The sequence below is a fragment of the Coregonus clupeaformis genome, chromosome 28 (assembly GCF_020615455.1).
Source record: "Coregonus clupeaformis isolate EN_2021a chromosome 28, ASM2061545v1, whole genome shotgun sequence".
Classification (NCBI taxonomy): Eukaryota; Metazoa; Chordata; class Actinopteri; order Salmoniformes; family Salmonidae; genus Coregonus; species Coregonus clupeaformis.
In genome coordinates, this window is record NC_059219.1 from 4,740,797 (window position 1) to 4,764,350 (window position 23,554).

General features: G+C 47.4%; 1 protein-coding gene across 4 annotated transcripts; it reads left to right on the forward strand.

Annotated features, from left to right (window-relative positions):
* The first annotated feature begins 1,600 nt into the window (after positions 1 to 1,600).
* LOC121542540 (tetraspanin-12) lies at positions 1,601 to 23,554 on the forward strand. 4 transcript variants are annotated; one of them, XM_041851930.2, is made up of 9 exons: positions 1,601 to 1,704; positions 1,977 to 2,180; positions 2,269 to 2,409; positions 4,550 to 4,632; positions 5,318 to 5,453; positions 8,985 to 9,050; positions 19,325 to 19,432; positions 19,623 to 19,766; positions 22,403 to 23,554. In XM_041851930.2, exons 3-9 carry the CDS (start codon positions 2,344 to 2,346, stop codon positions 22,733 to 22,735), a joined length of 936 nt encoding a protein of 311 aa, XP_041707864.2. In that variant the 5' UTR covers positions 1,601 to 1,704; positions 1,977 to 2,180; positions 2,269 to 2,343; the 3' UTR covers positions 22,736 to 23,554. The 4 variants fall into 4 exon arrangements, with proteins under 4 accessions (XP_041707864.2, XP_045064446.1, XP_041707865.2 ...); XM_045208511.1 differs by having other exon boundaries at positions 1,609 to 2,180; XM_041851931.2 differs by lacking the exon at positions 2,269 to 2,409 and having other exon boundaries at positions 1,610 to 2,180.

Below are 23,554 nucleotides of genomic sequence, written 5' to 3' on the forward strand. Positions count from 1 at the left end.
TATTATTGCACACATAGTGAGTCTGTGCTATTTATTATATGACTTTAAGTACATTTTTACTCCTGAACTTATTTAGGTTTGCCTAAATAACAAAGGGTTTGAATACTTATTGACTCAAGCCATTTCATATTTTTATTTTGTATGAATTTTTTAATTTTTTTATATTGAAAAACAGAATTCCACTTTGACAATATGGGGTATTGTGTGTAGGCCAGTGACAAAAAATCTCAATTTAATCATTTTTTCATTCAGACTGTAACACAACAAAATGTGGAAAAGGTCAAGAGGTGTGAATACTTTCTGAAGGCACTGTAGGTCTATAGGATGGATTCATGTGCATTTTGTTTTGTCTATTAATCCAAAACAATGATAATCTGTAGGTTACTATGTCCCCATAAGAATAGAGGCACGAGAAGCTAGTCATTCACCACTCTTTTGTGCACCTTCATTCACTCTCATTCACTGTCTCACCCCCTTCTCCAGTCTCTCGCATTTGATGTATCCTCTCAATAATAAACTCTATTCTATGCTATTCTCCTCATGATCTCTCTCAAGCCCTAACCCATCCATCCCATGCACCAAACACTGTCTCACCCCTCTCTCAATTCTCCCAACCCCCCCATTCACCATTTCCATCTCAACCCATCCTCCTTCCCACCAATCCTCTCATATCTCATTGCCTCCATTGGATTGGCACACTGAAGACCACCCAGGCAAGTCTATGCTGTGATGTAATTTCCTTTAATCTATTGAGTCAACATTATTGTTATCAGGGAACACAAGCTATATTATCAATTTAATTAATGGGAGTTTATTTTGTTGTGTGCATCTCTAACAATAAACCTTTTAAAGCTGACCAACCCCATTTGGTTCATAGCCAGACTGTGGACATTAAAAACAGACCGAAAGACAATAAATGAACATAACAATCCCTGCCGACCCCAGCCTATTGTTTCTCTTTTAAATGATTGATTATGTAGCCGATGGGGTAACTCATTGCTTCCCCTTTTTAATTCATGTTTTTTCTTAGAATGAGCTTAGAATCGACAGGGATAGAGGTAGACAAACCAATAATCTGATTATCTAATGGAAGCTTTATATGGCTGAGATATGCTCAGTGTTTCATAACTGAAGGACTGACACCTTTGTTGTGACTTCATCTTCTGAATGCTCCCACTTCACAGTTAATGGACCACATGTCACCGATATTGTTCAGTAGATGATGGATAGATACAACAAATCATCAAGAATATGTATCAAGAAGAATATGTGATACACCTATGTACCGTCATCCCACAGGGAATAGAACAGAACAGAATAGAATAGAATATCCATGCACATCTTTGATAGAGTGGTGACACTTATTACAGCATTAGTATTGCTCTCTCCAGTGAAGAAGTCCCATGATGAAGTCCCATCCCACATTTACCCCAGACAATAATACTCTCTCTAGATGTGACCTCTTGACCTATGCATGCTATCTCTCGGAGGCGGAAAGCTGTCCACATTCCATCCCCCGGTAAAGACCCATAGCCCTGCTGTTGCTGCTGCTGCTGCTTTGCAATTAGACGAAGCGCTAGGACCCCGCGGACAACCCTCTCTGGATGACACAGAACAAACTGCGAGTTGATTTTTGGCCACTCAAACATGGAAAAGTTGAACTGACAGCGCAGAACCAACTCGGCACTCTGAATTGGACGATAGGTAGGCTAGGCCTATCATACCGCCACCGGGGATTGTTTTTGTGGAGAGATCGATTTTGGGAATCACTGTCTACGTGCGCAACTGAAGTTTTATTTTATGGGTTTTGATTTAGGCTGCTGTGCAATAGTATGAATTTTTGTGTTTGACGTTTGCTCTGGGGAGTAAAAGGAGTGCTGAACATTAATATTTTAACCAAATGGATTATGTTCATTTTGCGCAAAAGCCCTTATAAGAAGTTGTTTTGCTGTAATGTCCTGGATATGTTTTCGCAGTATACCTTGCTAAGTGAGTGATGATTGATTTGGATATGTCAGGACCGCTGAGCGCTCATCCGCACACTCCATCATTCCTGGACTGGGGAAAGTAAGAAACCACCTGTTGTGAATGCTGTCTGGAACTTCCCACGGATATACCGCGGCTGCTAAAACGAGACATTGGAAAGGCGCGCGCAGAACGCACAGAGACATGTAAACTCGGTATGTTTTACGCGGAACACTGAGAACTCGTTTTGTATTCATGGGACAGGCTAATAGTCCTAATTTAATGGATTTGTATTCCTTTTAGTTAATTATGTTGCCATGGTGGCGCGGGTTAAGATGAGGAGTCCTGTCTTGGCCACCAGTTGCTGTTGCGCTCAGAATGGCTCGCGAGGACGCGGTGAGGTGCCTGCGCTGCCTGCTCTACGCTCTCAATTTACTCTTCTGGGTAAGAGAAGCGAGAGACCCCCGAGCAGGTGGCCGGGTAGGGCCCGCGCTCACGCACAATGCAGCCAACTTTATAGTCCCCCCCCTTCCCCCCTACCATCCATCCACCCCAACGCGTGCCTCCAAGCCACAGTGCCCGCGCCAGGGTTACTGATATTGATCATAATGGCGGTTACTTTATAAATAGGCCTGCACCATACATTTTCTTATAGAAAAACAAATGTGCAAATTGCATCCCAAGTACAGTGAGGGAAAAAAGTATTTGATCCCCTGCTGATTTTGTACGTTTGCCCACTGACAAAGACAAGGTCAGTCTATAATTTTAATGGTAGATTTATTTGAACAGTGAGAGACAGAATAACAACAAAAAAATCCAGAAAAATGCATGTCAAAAATGTTATAAATTGATTTGCATTTTAATGAGGGAAATAAGTATTTGACCCCTCTGCAAAACATGACTAAGTACTTGGTGGCAAAACCCTTGTTGGCAATCACAGAGGTCAGACGTTTCTTGTAGTTGGCCACCAGGTTTGCACACATCTCAGGAGGGATTTTGTCCCACTCCTCTTTGCAGATCTTCTCCAAGTCATTAAGGTTTCGAGGCTGACGTTTGGCAACTCGAACCTTCAGCTCCCTCCACAGATTTTCTATGGGATTAAGGTCTGGAGACTGGCTAGGCCACTCCAGGACCTTAATGTGCTTCTTGTTGAGCCACTCCTTTGTTGCCTTGGCCGTGTGTTTTGGGTCATTGTCATGCTGGAATACCCATCCACGACCCATTTTCAAAGCCCTGGCTGAGGGAAGGAGGTTCTCACCCAAGATTTGACGGTACATGGCCCCGTCCATTGTCCCTTTGATGCGGTGAAGTTGTCCTGTCCCCTTAGCAGAAAAACACCCCCAAAGCATAATGTTTCCACCTCCATGTTTGACAGTGGGATGCTGTTCTTGGGGTCATAGGCAGCATTCCTCCTCCTCCAAACACGGCGAGTTGAGTTGATGCCAAAGAGCTCGATTTTGGTCTCATCTGACCACAACACTTTCACCCAGTTCTCCTCTGAATCATTCAGATGTTCATTGGCAAACTTCAAACGGGCCTGTATATGTGCTTTCTTGAGCAGGGGGACCTTGCGGGCGCTGCAGGATTTCAGTCCTTCACGGCGTAGTGTGTTACCAATAGTTTTCTTGGTGAATATGGTCCCAGCTGCCTTGAGATCATTGACAAGATCCTCCCGTATAGTTCTGGGCTGATTCCTCACCGTTTTCATGATCATTGCAACTCCACGAGGTGAGATCTTGCATGGCGCCCCAGGCCGAGGGAGATTGACAGTTCTTTTGTGTTTCTTCCATTTGCTAATAATTGCACCAACTGTTGTCACCTTCTCACCAAGCTGCTTGGCGATGGTCTTGTAGCCCATTCCAGCCTTGTGTAGGTCTACAATCTTGTCCTTGACATCCTTGGAGAGCTCTTTGGTCTTGGCCATGGTGGAGAGTTTGGAATCTGATTGATTGATTGCTTCTGTGGACAGGTGTCTTTTATACAGGTAACAAGCTGAGATTAGTAGCACTCCCTTTAAGAGTGTGCTCCTAATCTCAGTTCGTTACCTGTATAAAAGACACCTGGGAGCCAGAAATATTTCTGATTGAGAGGGGGTCAAATACTTATTTCCCTCATTAAAATGCAAATCAATTTATAACATTTTTGACATGCGTTTTTCTGGATTTTTGTTGTTGTTATTCTGTCTCTCACTGTTCAAATAAACCTACCATTAAAATTATAGACTGATCATTTCTTTGTCAGTGGGCAAACTTATAATATCAGCAGGGGATCAAGTACTTTTTTCCCTCACTGTATGCACAAACTGCATGTTTGACATTCTAGTGCATGCTATTTATAGCCCATTAAATTTGATAAGTGCTCCAGGGTTGGTGCCCCTTAGGCCACATTTTGTTGCCATACCAAGTCCCTGGATGATATTTCACTGCCATAAGCATTTTCAGACAAAACATATTTTGAGTGGAAGTGTTTACTCTACTTGGTAAAACTGTAATGTTATGTGTGTGTCTGTGTGTAATGTGTGTGTCTGTGTGTTCTATCTCTCTCTATGTGTGTGTGTGTGTGTGTGTATGTTCTGCTTCCTCAGCTCATGTCGATATGTGTCCTAGGGGTGGCTGCTTGGCTCAGGGACTACCTGAACACTGTGCTCACCTTGACGGCCCACACCAGGTGAGTGATATGGATCTCAATGTTGACACCTCTCAGTGGGCAGTGGGCAGGTACTGGGAGGGACAGGAGGGAGATGACAGGGAGAAAGCGTGAGAGGAAGATAATTAGTATATAAACAAGAGAAGGAGAATAGAGGAAGAAGGAGACTGATAAAGAAAGCTGTTGGATTTATATCTCACTTCCTCAATAAATCACCCCTACTCATACCTGGCAAACTTTCCGCAAATCATCAACCTCATAACTTTTTAATTCAACAGTTTCTTATCACCTAGGCCTGTCCACAGATCACCATCTCACCCCCACTGGCCCCTGACAGTAACTGCTGCGGTGGAGGAGATCCACATTCCTACAGAGTGTAATCACTATTTACTGCTGGCTGCTGTATTAATAATAATGCAACAGGCCATACAGGGAGAGAGAGAGGGGGAGCGAGAGGGAGAGAGCGAGAGAGGGGGAGAGAGAGGGGGGAGGGGAGAGGGAGGGGAGAGCAATAGCAGGATGGATAGATAAATAAACAAAAAGTCTGCCAAGTTACTCTCCTCCCTTTTCCTCGCTCACTCTCTCTCCCTCCCTCCACCTCTCTTCTCCCCCCAACCCCTCTCTCTCTCTCTCTCTCTCTCTCCCTCTCTCTCTCTCTCTCCCCCTCTCTCTCTCTCTCTCTCTCTCTCCCCCCCTCTCTCTGTAGGCTGGAGGAAGCAGCAGTTCTCACGTATTCCCCGGCTGTCCATCCCGTCATCATTGCAGTGTGTTGTTTTCTTATCATCGTTGCCATGGTGGGCTACTGCGGCACACTGAAATGCAACCTTCTACTCCTGTCCTGGGTATGTGTCTGAATGAAATGAACGTGTGTTTGCGTGTGTGTTTGTGTGTCTGTGTGTGTGTGGAAACTGTGATGAGCTCGGTTTAGTTGGAGAAGCGGGTTGTAATTGCTGTAGATCTCGGTCTGGTTTTCTTTAGCTATCGGTGTTAGTTACACATTTATACAACCTTGAAATACATGCACGCACGCACGCACGCATGCACACACACACACACACACACACACAGTCAGCCCTCCCTATCTATCTCCATGTGCTATTGTCCCCATCATCTGTAACAGCCTGATGTCCTCAGCATCTCAATAAAGTCATATTATTGTACCCTCATAAACCCTGGAACAGGCCTGTAAATTCACCCAACAGCCACACAGTTGCGTAGTTCCACCGTTCATACACCGGAGGGAAATGCACTGAGAATTCCCCCCTCGATTTTACAGCCGTTACTCATCCGATGCAGCGCCACACGCTTATGGGATGATGAATGACCATCGTGGTCTTGTGTTAGCGAACGCCCCCCTCGCGCGGGACTGTGTTCTGAGTGAGCTAGCGCCTGGTGCGGGGATGTTGCTGGTGTGTAGCGGAATGGTGCTCCCGTGGATAAGTACAACTGTATAACTATTCACCGCTGCTGCTGTCTGAGCCTGCCAGAGTAATGGTACCCTGGGCACTGATGGATGGCCAGAGAGAAAGAGGGGGAGAGAGAGAGAGAGAGAAAGAGGGAGCGAGATGGACAGATAAGGGTGTGATTATCTCAATCACTCACCACTGTCAGTGCAGGACAACAAAAAGAGAGAATGAAAGAGAAACAGGGATGTAAAAGAATAGGCAAAGAGGCGGATTGAGTCAGAGCAGGTGAAGGAGAGGGAGACAGCATTAGAAACCGACTGAGGTACAGAAAAGGGAGAGAGAGAGACAGCGCCCCAAAAAAGCAATTTCCATTCAACCATGCATGCAGATGACTAAACAATGTATCATCTCTGTGCTTACAGAGCATTTGCTACGGAGCATTACTTTACTATACATGTGTTGCATACATAACACGTATTTTCCTGTACAGAAGCAATCGTGGCAGCACAATGCACTATTTCCATTGACCAATTGTGTCATGCATACTAAAACTATAACAGGACAGGGTACATGATTAACCTACTCATATTCCTATAGAGTGGAAGGGCAGAACATTGGAGAGGAAAGGTGTGGCGCCTGTATTGTGGCTCTATCTCCCAGGTGTGCTGTGTGGGGAGACGGAGAGGGAGGGGGTTCCTCTGTCTGTCTGTCCCTAACCAAAGTGCCTGTATTCTGGGTCTCCCTCACGCTTCCTCCACCCCTCCATTGGGACTTCATTCATCCCTCTCTCCTTGCAACTCTAACCTGGCATTCTTGTGTTTCGCTGGAGCACTGTGGAGACAATATTATCTCGGTTGAGAGGGACAATGGGTAATGCTATCCCACCCGTCTCCGCCCGCTTATGGAGAGGTGGCTGAGAGGGGTGAGTGGCGCTTGTGTTACCCACGCAACCATTCACCAGCTGGGGGCATCCCTTTCAGAGGAACGCCCCCCCACCGCCCCAACTCTGCCCACTTACCTGAATAACCCCCCCCCTTCAATCATGGCTGTGGTGGGCAATTGATGGTGCCTGGCTTTAAGCTCAGTTAAGCCCTTTATATGTAATAGATAGTAATGTGTTTCTGTTGTGGACTAAGCTAGTGAGAAGCGTCAAAGTGTCCATTTAGGGTCTCTGAGGGGCTGTTGGGATGTTTGTAGATGTTTACATGCATGCAGTGGTGTGTTGTGGGGTTATGTTAGGGACGACTGCAGGGTCTTAAGTTGCTCTGAGATGCTGTTCCACTGGACGCTTAGAAAGGTCGCTTAAAAATAGGCCCTCCTTAAAGACGCCAATTAAATCCCCCTTAGCCTAAACTTATACCTCTCCCCCTCTCGCCCTCTCACTCTGTCGTTCCTCCACCTGTCTTCCTTCCTTCCCTCTCTTTCCCCCTCTTCCCTCTCTCGCCCTTGTGTACGTGTTAATTGAGTATCAGTGAGGGAAGGGAAACATGCTGTAAGTCTCTCCACACAGGAGGAAATCCATTCTTGGAAGCTTTGACATTCCATTCAAACAACTGCAACCCTCCTCTAACCTCAGTGTGTGTGTGTGTGTGTGTGTGAGAGAGAGAGCTTCCCCCCTGAAATGAAATGTGTGAAACATAACGAAATGTCTCTGTGAGAAAGGTAATACACCGAGTGCACAAAACATTAAGAACACATTCCGAATATTGAGTTGCACCCCCTTTGCCCTCAATTCGTCGGGGCATGGACTCTACAAGGTGTCGAAAGCTTTCCACAGGGCTCCTGGCCCAAGTTGACTCCAATGCTTCCCACAGTTGTGTCAAGTTGGCTGGATGTCCTTTGAGTGGTGGACCATTCTTGATACACACGGGAAACTGTTGAGTGTGAAAAACCCAACAGCGTTGCAGTTCTTGACATACTCAAACCGGTGCGCTTGGCACCTACTACCATACGCCGTTCAAAGGCACTTAAATATTTTGTCTTGCCCATTCACCCTCTGAATGGCACACATACACAATCCATGTCTCAATTGTCTCAAACTTAAAAATCCTTCTTTAATCTATCTCCTCCCCTTCATCTACACTGATTGAAGTGGATTTAACAAGTGACATCAATAAGGGATCATAGCTTTCACCTGGATTCACCTGGTCAGTCTATGTCATGGAAAGAGCATGTTAATGTTTTGTACACTAAAGCTAGAAGGGGTCAAGGGAAGGTTCATAGTCTCTTCACACCTGGAATTCGTCCTTGTAGAACAGTGAAGTATTGAAGTACTGTTTGTGTATGTTTTGGTATGTGTGTGAAGGAGTGTGTTAGAGGGGGGTTCGAAGGGTGAAAAGGTCACGCTCTTACCTTCTTGATAGATAGTTGCAATGAGAGAAGAAGACAGGGGAGATGTTTTTGTATGGTGAGATCAGTTTCTGGGTGAGAGGTGTGAATGTGTGTGTGTGTGTGTGTGTGTGTGTGTCTATGTTGTTTTGGACTGGCCTTTTCTAAATGGAGTGTAGCACTAACAAAGGCGAGGCAGAGCCATCTGTCTGCCAATAATATTTACACTCTCCAAACAAACAGGCTGTCAGACATACCCTGTACCACTGACATGGCCCTAATAGAATGGCTGACACACACATTACTCTTCATAACACCTTTGTGTGTGTTTGTCTGGTGTGTGTGAGGGTGTGTTTGTGTGTGTTTACATGAAAGTCTTTTGTTGTTTTTATGTGAAATTGTGGAAATAGGTGTGTGTGTGTGTGGAAATAGGTGTGCGTGTGTAATGTGTGTCAGTGTGTATGTGCGTGTATGTGACATGAGTGGAACAGGCGTCTGGAGATTGAAGAACATGACATCACTACTCATTGTGTCTTTCTCCCACCATCCACCATGACGATCAATCACTCAGACAAGACACTACACAGTACATCTCTGACTAGCCTCTCTCTCTCTCTCTCTCTCTCTCTCTCTCTCTAGTACTTTGGCAGTCTGTTGGTGATCTTCTGTGTGGAGTTGGCCAGTGGGGTGTGGACGTATGACGAGGTGAGTGCTGCACTACTTTTCTATATGCTATATTTCTCTGCTTTAGCTCTATGCAGCAGCTCTGTGTGTGGTGGCTGTCCTTATAGGCCTGTCTATATTTTGTGCTGTGCTATGAATAAACATGAATGCCAGTCATGTCCGGCTCTACTCAGAGAGCTCGCCTCTTTCTCTGCTTACTGGGGCTACCCAATAAACAACATGGCCAGTGCAGGGCACAGGTCAAAGAGCACAGGGAAATGGGACTGGTGCTATATATGAACAATCAAAAAATCCAACTGAAAGAAATGTCTCCATAAATTCCACAATGTCCCTAAAGTGTCTTTGGGTAAAACCAGGTATAAAACAGACCTATATATGGCCCTCAAAGCCAGTTCCACTGCATTTTTTCATTGTTCCCCTCTAATCAGGGAATGATTTAGACCTTGGACACCAGGTGGGTATAATTAATTATCAGGTAGAACAGAAAACCAGCAGGCTCCAGACCTCATAGGGTAAGAGTTGAATACCCCTGAGATAGGGTATAATTGTGTCCTCCATTCCCCTCCCTCCCCCATTCCCCTCCTCCTCCTGCATCCTCTCTTCCCTCTGCGTGGGGTGTGGATGTTTGAATACAATGGGCCGGGCTCTCTATTACAATGGGCTCTCCCCTACAGGGCCTCCTTCCCCTGGGCCAGGGGCTTTTCTCTCCACCATGAAAGAGCCCACAGTGGCTTTGATGTCCCCTCACAGCAGGTGGGATTCGCTCTGAACGCGCAGGTGTGTGTGTTTGTGTGCGCGGAGCACCTGTTCACTGGCTAGAGCAGTGTGTATGGCAAACTGAGAAAGGTGTGTGTGTGTGTTTGGTACTTGACTACAAGCCTGAGGATGTGTGTGTGTAGCACTAGCACCTGGCCTTTGAGTCCACAGTGCCACCCGCCTCCCTCCTAATCATACCTGCCCTGCCGCAGGGGGTTGTGGGTATTGTAGTCTTTGTGCCTTGTCCTTCATCAGAATCATGCTAAGGCAGCACCAAGGTGATGCACCTGGCCCCAGGGAAATTCCGGGTAACCTGGGTCGGATTATGCTTATCACAATCTCATTACAATACCAGAGGAGAGAGGGATAAAGAGTGAAGGAGAGAGGAAGGAGGAGGGGAGGGAGGCCCAGGGGTGAGTTAGGGGGAGGTTTTATTGGAGAGGAGAGGAGAGGAGAGGAGAGGGGGATGAGTTATGCATGCTAAGTGTGTCAGACTGTGGGTCTGCTGAACAGCTCTGGTCTGGTTCCCCAGAGCCCAGACAGGGGTAATTGTTTAGACAACAAGCCGTTGTCAACCTCAGCAACTACAGACCGGAGTGTTGGAGGCCTGGGAAACACTAGAGGAGAGAGTCAGAAGTTGTGTGTTTGAAAATATTTGGGGCATGGTCAGACGATTGGACTATATAACTAGGCTTGAAACAGAGAGCTGGTAGCTAAATATACACCACTGTGACTGTTGCTCCAATATGGTTTCAGGGCTTTCTGTTGAGTGCCTTGTGACAATAATACATGAGCTGTACATGAAATGTTAATGTAGCTATACTGAATGAAATGGAGTTTAGGGCTGACCCCATTTAGTCGACTGGTCGATGGTTTGGTCAATAGGCTGTTGGTCGACCGAGATTTCTTTAGACGAGCAGTAGCAAAAATAAAATAAAATATAATGGTGTACAAGACACCTGTCTGATTCGCGCCTGTCTGAGTGGACTGATCCATTGTGGAGGCCATGGGGATGGCACAGTCCATCACTCTAAGACGTGCTACTGAAATTGTATATGGTTATATTACGTAGGAACAATGGTGCAACACTAATAAAACGTATATTATTTTATAACAGATGCGCTTTCTCCCGTGTTGGATAGCGGTCGCTGTTCCCGGTTCTGAAACACATCAGTGCGCTGTTGAATTGGTGCCTTATCCTAGACCATGTCGCTATATGCATAGTAGCAAAGTTAACCAGCATATTGGTGTTGAGAACAATGCTGTGAAGGCAGCAGCGGAGTTAGGAGATGAGAAAACAGCCATTGCCTTAATTGTCTAAGAAAAGTGAGGAGAGAGGAAACCCCAACTTAATTAGGTCTATAATCAATAGCCGTTATAATAGGCTTTATAAATCATCCAAATATATCTACAGAAATAAGACAGATCCTGCTTCTCTTGCCTGTTTGAGTGTTTGTGTAATAGCCTACTAATTCTGTGAGCACCAAGCCTCCGTGAGCACCAACCACAACATGTCGGATAAACAATTTCACAAATTCGGCTGTTTTTAATCTTTGCTATGATGTAATAAAAGCTTTATAAATTTTTCCGTTAGATCAGCCTCTCTGGTATTACTTATAATTTATTTAGTGTTGTTTACACTGTTTCAAATTGTCCGATTTTTATTTATTTATTTATAATAATAATGATAACCCTCCTTTTTCTCGATCTCCTTTTTATTGTTATTATTACTATTAGTATTATTATGATCATTATTATAATAATAAGTAATGTCATTATCATTAGTAGGCTTAGTATAGGAACCTTATATAACCACCATCGAGCTGTAGGCCTAAGAGCGCATCCTGTTTAGTCTTAATACCGTAACTTACTTAGGCCTATATTTCAATACTTACTATAGTACTATAGTAAGTATTGAAAGCTATAGTACTGTATACATCAATCATTCATTCGTTCATGTCATCACACAGCATACGAGACATTCATGATTTGAAATGCAATCAAGCATTTTAATTTTAAAATCAAATAACAAAGCGACCCTTGAATAATTTGCGTAAACAATAAATAAACTGTTCCATTTTGGAAATTGGATTCACAAATTAATGTGACTGGTTTTAGTCTTTGCTGTAATAAATGCAAAAACAAAAACAAAAACAAAAAACATTACAACAGACTCTGGTATGCTTATCATTTATTTAGTGTTGTTTACATTGTTCCAAACGGTCAGAGAAATTATATTGTAATCTAACAGCTCCTGTTTGGCACACGTAATATGCTCACAGCGCTTGCTCCTTACCTTATTTTTCTTGATCTGCAGTATTTTCCACAACTAGTCCAATTTATTCCACACATCTCACTTCCCCTTTACCTCCTGAGCAACCAGTAAACATTCCCCTGCTTAGAGTTTATTTGTCACGTCCTCTGCATCCATTTTGCTGTTACGGGGTTCTGAGTTTGTTATAACCAATTTTTGGATGTGATTATGATATGCTATAGGTCATGCAATGCATACAGTGAGGGAAAAAAGTATTTCATCCCCTGCTGATTTTGTACGTTTGCCCACTGACAAAGAAATGATCAGTCTATAATTTTAATGGTAGGATTATTTGAACAGTAAGAGACAGAATAACAACAACAAAAATCCAGAAAAACGCATGTCAAAAATGTTATAAATTGATATGCATTTTAATGAGGGAAATAAGTATTTGACGCCCTCTCTGTTACGGTCCGGCACTGTTGGTCCTGTTCCTGCTGGTTTTCCTTTCCCTTTTTCCCTGTGTGTGTTGTTTGTGTCTGTCTCCCCCTGCTGTGCAGCCCAGTCAGAGGATCTAGGTCAGGGGGCGTGGCCATTCTCTCACAAGATCAGTTACATCCAGCTGCAGCTCATTGTCACCAATCAACCAGCAGTTATCTACCCGGGCTGGACACCTCTCCAGCGCCAGTTCGTTCCTACACTACCTGTGATCTCGTCTGTTCCTGCTGCCTGCCTGCCTGCCATTCCCACGCCGCAACCTGCTCTGTTGTCTGATATCCTCGTCATCCAGCTCTCAGGACTACTGGCTCTCCACCCTACTCAGCTCCTACCCCGGCCTGAAGCTACTCCACCCTGAACTGCTTCTCTCTACCAAAACACGCTGAATAAACTACATCATAATTCACCCTCTTTGTCCGTGTGTCCGTCTCTGCACCTGAGTCCCCACCCCAGCCTAATAGAACGAACTGGCCAAACATGGACTCAGCAGAGATGCCACATGAAACAACGGGTGATGGCGCATAACGCGCCCTCCATTCACAGGGAATGCTATTGGGACAACACGACCAACTCATCCGGACTCTATTGGATAACAACCAGCAGTTGTTGGATCAAGTATCTCATCTCACCTCTCAGGTAGCTAACCTGGTAACACTCACTACCCTTCCTCCTCTGCTTCTCCTCCGCCTGTTCCTCCTACAGTGGCTCCAGGCTCGGCTTCGCTCCTGCCCCTTCGGGAACCCCCTACAACCTCACCCGAACCTTTCACCGGGGACCTGAACAAATGCCGTGGTTTCCTGCTTCAGTGCCGCTTGGTGTTCCAACAGAAGCCCCTGTCTTTCTCCACGGAATCCCTCAAAGGTACATTACGCACTGGGGTTAATGAGGGGCAAAAGCTTTGATTTGGGCAGAAGCGGCTTGTTCTACTCAGCAGATTGCCAGCCTGTCGTTTGACGATTTTTCCTCTCAATTGAAAGTTGTGTTTGATCACCCGACCATGCCGGGACCGCCACAAAGAGACTATTGAAGCTACGACAGGGCACGGGTAGCGTGGCTGAATACGCCATTGATTTTGGACCTTGGCAGCCGATTCCAAGTGGAATGACGAAGCTCTTCAGGGAGCGTTTGTTAACGGTCTAAGTGACACGATTAAGAATGAACTAGCTGTTCGTGATGAGCCTGCTAACCTTCATGTTCTCGTTTCCTTGCTACACGAATAGACAACAGGCTACGGGAGAGGAGACAGGAGAGGGGCGGTCGGGTCCACACCGCAGGCGGCCCTCGCTTTCTGCAGCCCGAGCTACACCACCACTGGACACCGCCCACACACCTCAGCGGATCCCCTCCACGGAACTAGACGAGCCCATGCAGCTGGGCCGTGCTCATCTGTCCCCTGCCGAAAAGGAACGGGCGCATGCGGGCTGGTGAGTGCATGTACTGTGGGGACCGCACTCATTTCCTGGTTAACTGTCCGGTTCGCCCAAAAGACCAAGCTCGCAGGTAAAAGTGGGCGTACTTGCGAGTGCTACACCTGACTCAATGCCCACAGCACCCCGTCTAGTTATCCCAGCTACAGTCCAGTTCAGGAATCTATCTCTCCCACTAGCTGCTCTCATCGACTCTGGTGCTGAGGATAGTTTCCTTGACGTTAACCTGGTCACTCAGGCTGAGATCCCTGTTAAGCCCTGCCTAAGCCTATAACAGTAACCGCTATTGACGGCCATCAGTTTGCCAACATCACCCACCAAACTGTCCCCGCTTTCTCTCATGCTGTCCGGCAATCACAAAGAAACCATCCAGTTTAAAGTAGTCTCCTCCTCGGCCTCCCCCTTATCCTCGGTTTCCCTTGGCTTAGCCTTCACAACCCCCTATATTGACTGGCAAAACCACAAAATACACAGTTGGAGCACTCACTGCCATTCTGTTTGCCTTGGGTCGGCTATTCCGCCCTCGGTCGGCTCCCCTGCTTCCCCTGTCAAAACCCCAGACCTCTCTTCAGTCCCTGAGGAGTACCGGGACCTGGCCGAGGTATTCAGTAAGTCCAAGGCACTTTCATTACCACCTCATAGGCCATACGATTGCGCTATTGAGTTACTGCCTGGAGCCCTTTGCCGTCCAGTCGGCTTTTCAATCTGTCCCGTCCTGAGAGAGAAGCTATGGAAACCTACATAGGCGACTCCCTAACCTCTGGCATCATTCGTCCCTCATCTTCCGCTGTTGGTGCTGGGTTCTTTTTTGTAGAGAAGAAGGACAAAACATTACGCCCCCTGACCTCTCATCAACTCAGCATTTGAACCCCTTCATGGTGCCACTGTGTTTACCAAACTCGACCTACGTAACGCTTACCACCTCGTTAGGATCAGGCAGGGAGACGAATGGAAAACTGGGTTCAATACCCCTCTCGGACACTTTGAATACCTAGTCATGCCATTCGGTCTCACTAACGCCCCAGCAGTGTTTCAGGCCATGGTTAACGATGTGTTGAGAGGGATTTTCTACACCGTTTTGTGTTTGTCTATTTGGATGACATTCTAATATTCTCCCTAAGTCACAGGATGAACACGTCTCCCATGTCCGCATCTGTCCCAACGTTCCCCACGGACCAGAAGCTCCATCCTGTGGCCTTTTTCTCCAGGAGATTGACCCCTGCTGAGAAGAACTACGACGTGGGTAACCGGGAGTTGCTTGCTGTCAAGTTGGCGTTGGAGGAGTGGAGGCACTGGCTAGACGGAGCAGAGCAACCCTTCATAGTCTGGACAGACCACAAGAACCTGGCTTACATCCAGTCGTCCAAGAGGCTGAACTCCCGTCAGGCCAGATGGGCTCTGTTCTTCAGCAGGTTCAAGTTTATTTTAACATATCGTCCTGGCACACGTAATGTCAAGCCTGATGCTCTCTCTCGCCAGTTTACAGACAATGAAGACTCCAGCAATCCTGAATCTGTTCTGCCCGCTTCCTGTTTGGTGGCGGCTGTTCACTGGGAAATCGAGTCCCTCGTCCGATCGGCACAAGAGTTGGAACCTGGACCGGCCGATGGCCCCCGACCTTCTCTATGTTCCCGCAGCCGTGCGGCCGCAAGTGCTCAACTGGATCCACACCTCACGCTTCTCCTGCCACCCTGGTATGAACCGTACACTGTCGCTACTGAAGAGGCACTTTTGGTGGCCATCCGCCGAGGCTGACGTCCGGGAGTACGTGGCGGCCTGTTCCATCTGTGCCCAAAATAAGGCTTCCCACAGGGCTCCTTCGGGCCTGCTGCGGCCTCTCCCAGTCCCGAGTCGTCCTTGGTCTCACGTGGGCTTGGACTTCCGTCACTGGACTTCCTATGTCTGAGGGTAATGACACCATACTCACCATCGTGGACAGATTCTCTAAATCTGCCCATTTTGTTGCATTACCAAAATTACCATCTGCCAGTGAGACAGCCGACCTCTTTGTCCTACATGTATTCCGTCCCCATGGAATACCTGTGGACATAGTGTCCGATAGAGGCCCACAGTTCATTTCTCGGGTATGGAAGGAGTTTTGTTCGGCTCTGGGTGCCTCTGTCAGTCTCTCATCAGGTTTCCATCCCCAGTCCAATGGCCAGACTGAGAGGACCAATCAGGACCTGGAGGCTGCTCTACGCTGTGTGACATCCCAGAACCCGTCCACCTGGGCCAAACATCTCCCGTGGGTCGAATATGCCCACAATTCCTCACCTCATCTGCCACCGGCCTCTCACCATTTGAGGCGGCTTTGGGGTACCAACCGCCATTGTTCCCGTCTCAGGAAAGGGAGTTAGCCGTCCCGTCAGTTCAGGATAACCTCTGCCGCTGCCGCAAGGTGTGGGTGGACACCCGTGAGGCCCTTCTACGGACAGCAGAGCATAACAAGAGGGTGGCGGACAGGCACAGGGTAGTCGCTCCCCAGTTCCAGCCTGGTCAGCGAGTCTGGCTCTCCTCCAGCAACATTCCCCTGCGCACTGACTCCCGTAAGCTGTCGCCCCGGTATTTGGGTCCTTTCGAGATCGACTCCATCATCAACCCTTCGGCTGTTCGGTTGAAGCTTCCCCAGGCCATGAGAGTCCATCCCTACATTTCACGTGTCCCAGCTGAAGCTGGTCTCCTCCAGCCCTTTGTGTCCGCCTGTGGATCCCCTCCGCCACCGCAGAGATTGACGACCATCCAGCCTACACGGTGCGGAGACTGCTGGACGTCCGAAGGCGTGGTAGAGGGCTTCAGTACCTGGTGGACTGGGAGGGATACGGTCCCGAGGAGAGGTCCTGGATTCCCCGACGATTTATACTGGATCCGCAGCTGGTGGCTGACTTCCATAGGGACCACCCTGACAAGCCGGGTGGGTGCCGGGTGGCGTCTCGTTGAGGGGGTACTGTTACGGTCCGGCACTGTTGGTCCTGTTCCTGCTGGTTTTCCTTTCCCTTTTTCCCTGTGTGTGTTGTTTGTGTCTGTCTCCCCTGCTGTGCAGCCCAGTCAGAGGATCTAGGTCAGGGGGCGTGGCCATTCTCTCACAAGATCAGTTACATCCAGCTGCAGCTCATTGTCACCAATCAACCAGCAGTTATCTACCCGGGCTGGACACCTCTCCAGCGCCAGTTCGTTCCTACACTACCTGTGATCTCGTCTGTTCCTGCTGCCTGCCTGCCTGCCATTCCCACGCCGCAACCTGCTCTGTTGTCTGATATCCTCGTCATCCAGCTCTCAGGACTACTGGCTCTCCACCCTACTCAGCTCCTACCCCGGCCTGAAGCTACTCCACCCTGAACTGCTTCTCTCTACCAAAACACGCTGAATAAACTACATCATAATTCACCCTCTTTGTCCGTGTGTCCGTCTCTGCACCTGAGTCCCCCACCCCAGCCTAATACTCTCAATCAGAAAGATTTCTGTCTCCCAGGTGTATTTTATACAGGTAACGAGCTGAGATTAGGAGCACACTCTTAAAGGGAGTGCTCCTAATCTCAGCTTGTTACCTGTATAAAAGACACCTGTCCACAGAAGCAATCAATCAATCAGATTCCAAACTCTCCACCATGGCCAAGACCAAAGAGCTCTCCAAGGATGTCAGGGACAAGATTGTAGACCTACACAAGGCTGGAATGGGCTACAAGACCATCGCCAAGCAGCTTGGTGAGAAGGTGACAACAGTTGGTGCGATTATTCGCAAATGGAAGAAACACAAAAGAACTGTCAATCTCCCTCGGCCTGGGGCTCCATGCAAGATCTCACCTCGTGGAGTTGCAATGATCATGAAAACGGTGAGGAATCAGCCCAGAACTGTACGGGAGGATCTTGTCAATGATCTCAAGGCAGCTGGGACCGTAGTCACCAAGAAAACAATTGGTAACACACTACGCCATGAAGGACTGAAATCCTGCAGGGCCCGCAAGGTCCCCCTGCTCAAGAAAGCACATATACAGAGCCGTCTGAAGTTTGCCAATGAACATCTGAATGATTCAGAGGAGAACTGGGTGAAAGTGTTGTGGTCAGATGAGACCAAAATCGAGCTCTTTGGCAACAATGCAACTCGCTGTGTTTGGAGGAGGAGGAATGCTACCTATGACCCCAAGAACAGCATCCCCACCGTCAAACATGGAGGTGGAAACATTATATTTTGGGGGTGTTTTTCTGCTAAGGGATCAAAGGGACGATGGACGGGGCCATGTACTGTCAAATCTTGGGTGAGAACCTCCTTCCCTCAGCCAGGGCATTGAAAATGGGTCGTGGATGGGTATTCCAGCATGACAATGACCCAAAACACACGGCCAAGGCAACAAAGGAGTGGCTCAAGAAGAAGCACATTAAGGTCCTGGAGTGGCCTAGCAAGTCTCCAGAACTTAATTCCATAGAAAATCTGTGGAGGGAGCTGAAGGTTCGAGTTGGCAAATGTCAGCCTCGAAACCTTAATGACTTGGAGAAGATCTGCAAAGAGGAGTGGAACAAAATCCCTCCTGAGATGTGTGCAAACCTGGTGGCCAACTACAAGAAACGTCTGACCTCTGTGATTGCCAACAAGGGTTTTGCCACCAAGTAATAAGTCATGTTTTGCAGAGGGGTCAAATACTTATTTCCCTCATTAAAATGCAAATCAATTTATAACATTTTCGACATACGTTTTTTCTGGAATTTTTTTGATGTCATTCTGTCTCTCACTGTTCAAATAAACCTACCATTACAATTACAGACTGATCATGTCTTTGTCAGTGGCCAAACGTACAAAATCAGCAGGGGATCAAATACTTTTTTCCCTCACTGTACATGTGTCACATAAAGAGAGCAAGGGTTGAGGGAATAGGGAATGTTTTTCCTAAACACATTAGGGATTTCGATAACAGAACTTTTCAGTCAGAAATGGCTGTAATTATGTTGCAGCTTCAGCAACACGGGCAGCGCGATAAACACTGTTGATGTTATGTTGTGGTCGCTGAAGCAGGGAGGAGAGAGAGTCAACGGGTGCTAGTCACAGTCACTCACTGTCTTTTTTTTTTAACACAGCGCAGCAAGTCTGAGTCTGGCCTGGCACAATCCAATCACTTGCGGTTGGACTCCCTCTAGTCATTTGTGTGGCTTAATTATTTCATCAAACATTGTGCTTAAAGCATCAGACAAGCTCACTGCATATGGTTGATTTGATGAAAACACATAGGATGTGTCTATATATGGAAAAATACACGTTTTAAAATGTCAACCAATCGATTGGTTGAAAGAACAGACGACTCTCGGTCGACCAAGATTGTATTTAGTTGGGGACAGCTCTAATGGAGTTACACTGTTGTGTTCTGTCCAAGCCCTCAGTTCAGAGGTCAGATATGATCAGTCTGAAGTCCAGGATGCCCAACTATGGCCTGCAGCATTACCAGTGGCTAACACACACCTGGAACACCTTCCAGACTGAGGTGAGAGGTCACCATCCCAGAGGTCACACACATCCTACACAAATACATGTAGTGGTTTTATATCATAACCCAAGAGGAACATTTAAATGTGAGAGGTTATGAGTGTGATTTAGTGCGTTGAATATGCAAGACTGCTAGTTATAAAGGGTTATTAATGTATGGACACTTTCTTTGACTGTGTGTTCCCCAGTTTAAGTGCTGTGGGGTCATCTACTTCACTGATTGGCTGGAGATGACAGAGATGGAGTGGCCACCAGACTCCTGCTGCGCCAATCAGTATCCAGGATGTGCTCGCCACGCCCACTACCGTGACCTCAGTGACCTTCACCAAGAGGTGAGTGCCCCCAGGAGTGCCCCAGTGACACTCCGACCTCATAGTAAGTGTTAGGTGGTGGCTTGACCTCTGGTGACCTGTTCACCTACTGACCCTCTGACCCTACCCTGAAAAGTGTTAGGATCATTACGGCTCTCTGTAGCCCCTGTGACGTCATCAGAAAGGGACACACAGGCTTACGGATTCCCATTCACCTACTGAAGAGACAGAAACAATAACAATAAACTTTTTGAAATAGGCTACTGACATTCTGAATGGAGTGGAGATGATTTTCTTGGAGTTGGAGTTTTCCATTTAATACATTCACAACAACCTGTTTCCAATGGTAGGACTATTTGCTGCCTGAAATGACCTGCCGTGTTCAATTGTGGAGAGAAATCCATACAACTCAATTAGAGCCAATCACAGGCTTGATAGCATAGTGTGCCTTCTGGCTGCTGCGGTTGCCAAATTGTTGAGACAGAGTGCAGCTATTACGCCTCATCAAGCCCACCAGGGGACAAGGTATGCTGCTGTCTGGGGCTGAGGGGAACACGCACACAAAGTCTAGTAGGGGGCGAGGTATGCCAAGCAATGCCAACTAGCCTGCCAGTAGGATACAAAGAAAATACAAAGCAAACTTTCACACTAGAGTCTCTCTCTATATCTATCTCTATTTTAATTTCTCTCCTTTCTCTCACACACAAACACGTAGGCAGGCAGGTAGGCAGGCAGGCAGGCAGGCAGGCAGGTAGGTAGGTAGGCAGACAGGCAAACAGGCAGGCAGACAGGTAGGTAGGTAGGTAGGTAGGCAGGCAAACAGGCAGGCAGGCAGGCAGACAGGTAGGTAGGCAGGCAAACAGGCAGGCAGGTAGGTAGGCAGGCAGGCAGGCCGGCAGGCAGGCAGGCAGGCAGGCAGACAGGTATGTAGGGCCGCACACACTCAGTCTTCTATCCCCTAGAGGGAAACACCCTGATCTCTCCATCTACAGTTCAATCACTGTCTTGATCTAACCCCAAACCAACCTCGTCTCCTATCCCATGTCTGACCATCTCCACTTCAGCATGTCTGTCTGCTGTGTTTAGTCAACACTGCTAATCCCCTAGCCTTAGCAACAGTTCCCCTGGCCATAGCAACAGTTCCTCTCCCCATGGTCCAGGCCAAGTGGTGTGGCTCTAGCAGGGTTCTAGCAGGCCCGCTGTGCCTGGTGCAGACTGCCAGGCTGCCATTGTCACCTGGGTGAGAGGTGCTGGGTGAGCAGGCTGTTCCTGCCTGACAAACACACCTGGAGAGAGGGGAGGTTGTGACAGTGGGAAAAGAGAGGGAAATGGGGGTGGGGGAAAGGGAAAGGGGGGAGGAGGTAAAGAAAGAGTCGATACAGGAAAAGGGGGAGAGAGAGGGAGGGCGAGAGAGAGGCTACTAATTGTGTTAAATGTAAACTCTGAGGGGTTCTTATAAATGGGGTGTGTGTGCTGCTACTGCTACGCCTCACTATGTAGAACCAGGCAGAGGGACAAAGAGATGGTGTGTGTGTGTGTGTGTGTGTGTGTGTGTGTGTGTGTGTGTGTGTGTGTGTGTGTGTGTGTGTGTGTGTGTGTGTGTGTAGTGAGGATGAGTCAGTTAGTCAGTCAGTCAGCAGAGGAGGGAGTCAAGGGGAATGTGTGAAGGAGTGGAGGATCCTTTCAATCTCCTGTCTGTTTTCTCTCTCTTTCTTTATACCAGACTCTCTCCCCCACGTTTACTTCCCTTTCTCCACAGGACTTTCCTTTCCTCCCACATTTCTCTCACTCTCTCTCCCACCCCTCTCTCTCTCCCTCTCTCTCTCTCTCTCTCTCTGGCAACAGTAAGGTGTAGAGTAGCTCAGTCTGGTATGTAGCACCACAGAGTGAATATCCCCCAGTCAGGAAGTAATAGACTGGCCTTTCTACACCTCCACTCCTACTCCCTCTCTTTCCACACTTCTCAACCGTCTTCCTCTCTTTCTCGCTCTCTCTCTCCCTCTGTTTCTTTCTCTCCATGTACATGTTATCCTGTCACGCCCTGGCTCTGGGGACTCTTAAATGTTGAGCCAGGGTGTGGATTTTTCCTTGTTTAGTTTTCTAGGTTTGTCGTTCTAGATCGTGTATTTCTATGTTGGCCAGGGTGGTTCCCAATCAGAGACAGCTGTAGCTCGTTGTCTCTGATTGGGAACCATACTTAGGCAGCCTGTTGGCATGTTACGTTGTGGGATCTTGTTCCGAAAGGTTTGTGTTGTAACCTAGGACTTCACGTATCGTTTGGTTTGTTGTTTTGTTTTGTGTGCAGTACGGCAAATAAAATGTACGCTTATCACGCTGCGCCTTGGTCCGCTTCATCTATCGACGAACGTGACATATCCATGTGATAGGATGAGAGAGTGTTTTCATTTTGTTCCTACAGCAGATGTACAGCTCACAGACTCAGTATGGTTGGTCTGCCCCTGGCGAGACAGACAGACTGAAACATTTACACAACGTTAATATTACATGAATGTAACATTAATATAACATGGATCAAACGTATGCCATGTTTCAACATGAAAAAGCTTAAGTTCTCAAAATGACAAGCCCTTATTGTGCTCCTGTGTGTGTGTGTGCGTGTGTGTGTGCGTGTGTGTGTGTGTGTGTGTGTACTACAGGGCTGCGGGCCGAAGATCTACAGTTTCATCCGGGGGACTAAGCAGCTACAGGTGCTGCGTTTCCTGGGTGTGTCTATAGGAGTGGCCCAGATCCTGGCCATGACCCTGACCCTAACCCTGCTCTGGGCCCTCTACTATGACCGCAAGCCCCCCGAGCCCACCCTGCCCGACCCCCACCCAAGAACCGACCCTGGACCTCTAACCATCACTCACGGACCCCCAGGGGAGGCTCGTAAATCGGGTATCACTCGCCCGGCTGAGGCCTGGTCCAATACCGCGACCACGTCTAACGGACATGGACACACCCAGTTTGAGATGGAGAGGCTGTCCTAGTGGGGGGTACACTGTCCACCCCTCTACCCTTCACACCACCCCTCACCCCTACTTCACAGTAGAATCAGGGGATTAGGAAAAAGTGTGAGACTGGATGGGGGGAGAGATGGGGGTTGAGAAAAAGAGGGTAAGAGACATGAGAAAGATTGGGCACAGGTGCAGGAGAGTGAATGCACCTCATGCCCCCCCTCTCTTTTCCTTTAGGACTACATGACAATGATACTGGACGGTGGGACTTTTTAGGACTATTTTGTCACAGATGGGATTGGAAATTGTCACGGAAACGAAAGACCTCTATGTCGAGGCTTGCTCCTGTAGCGTCACCACTATCCGAAAGTGAGAATGGGAGGGAATCGTTTTAGTTTTCCCAACATTCCTCCTCCTCTTTGAGAATGTTTGGGAATATCACCACTAGCACTGACTGGATGAAACCGGTTCACCAATGACTGCTGTAAGGACATGTCAACTCTTCATCTCACTCAAAACACACCGAACCAAGGAAATTTAGTTTATCTGGACATTTGGAAATATCATATGTCTTAATTTCACAGACTTGTTGAAATCCACAAGAACCACTCAGCCATATTAATGAACGTTTGTGCACCAGTCAGAGTGTATTATTGTTGTCTACTATAAATGGAACATGATGTTGGCTATTTATCTCTGGCTCTGTGAGAATAATGCATTTCAGCTCAAAGAATAATCTTTGCATTTGATCATGTTTGCCAAGGAATATTAACATAACCAAGTGTTTGATACAGATATCATTGTCAGCATGACACACTTAGGGACAAAAAATAAAATGTTCTTTAATCTCCA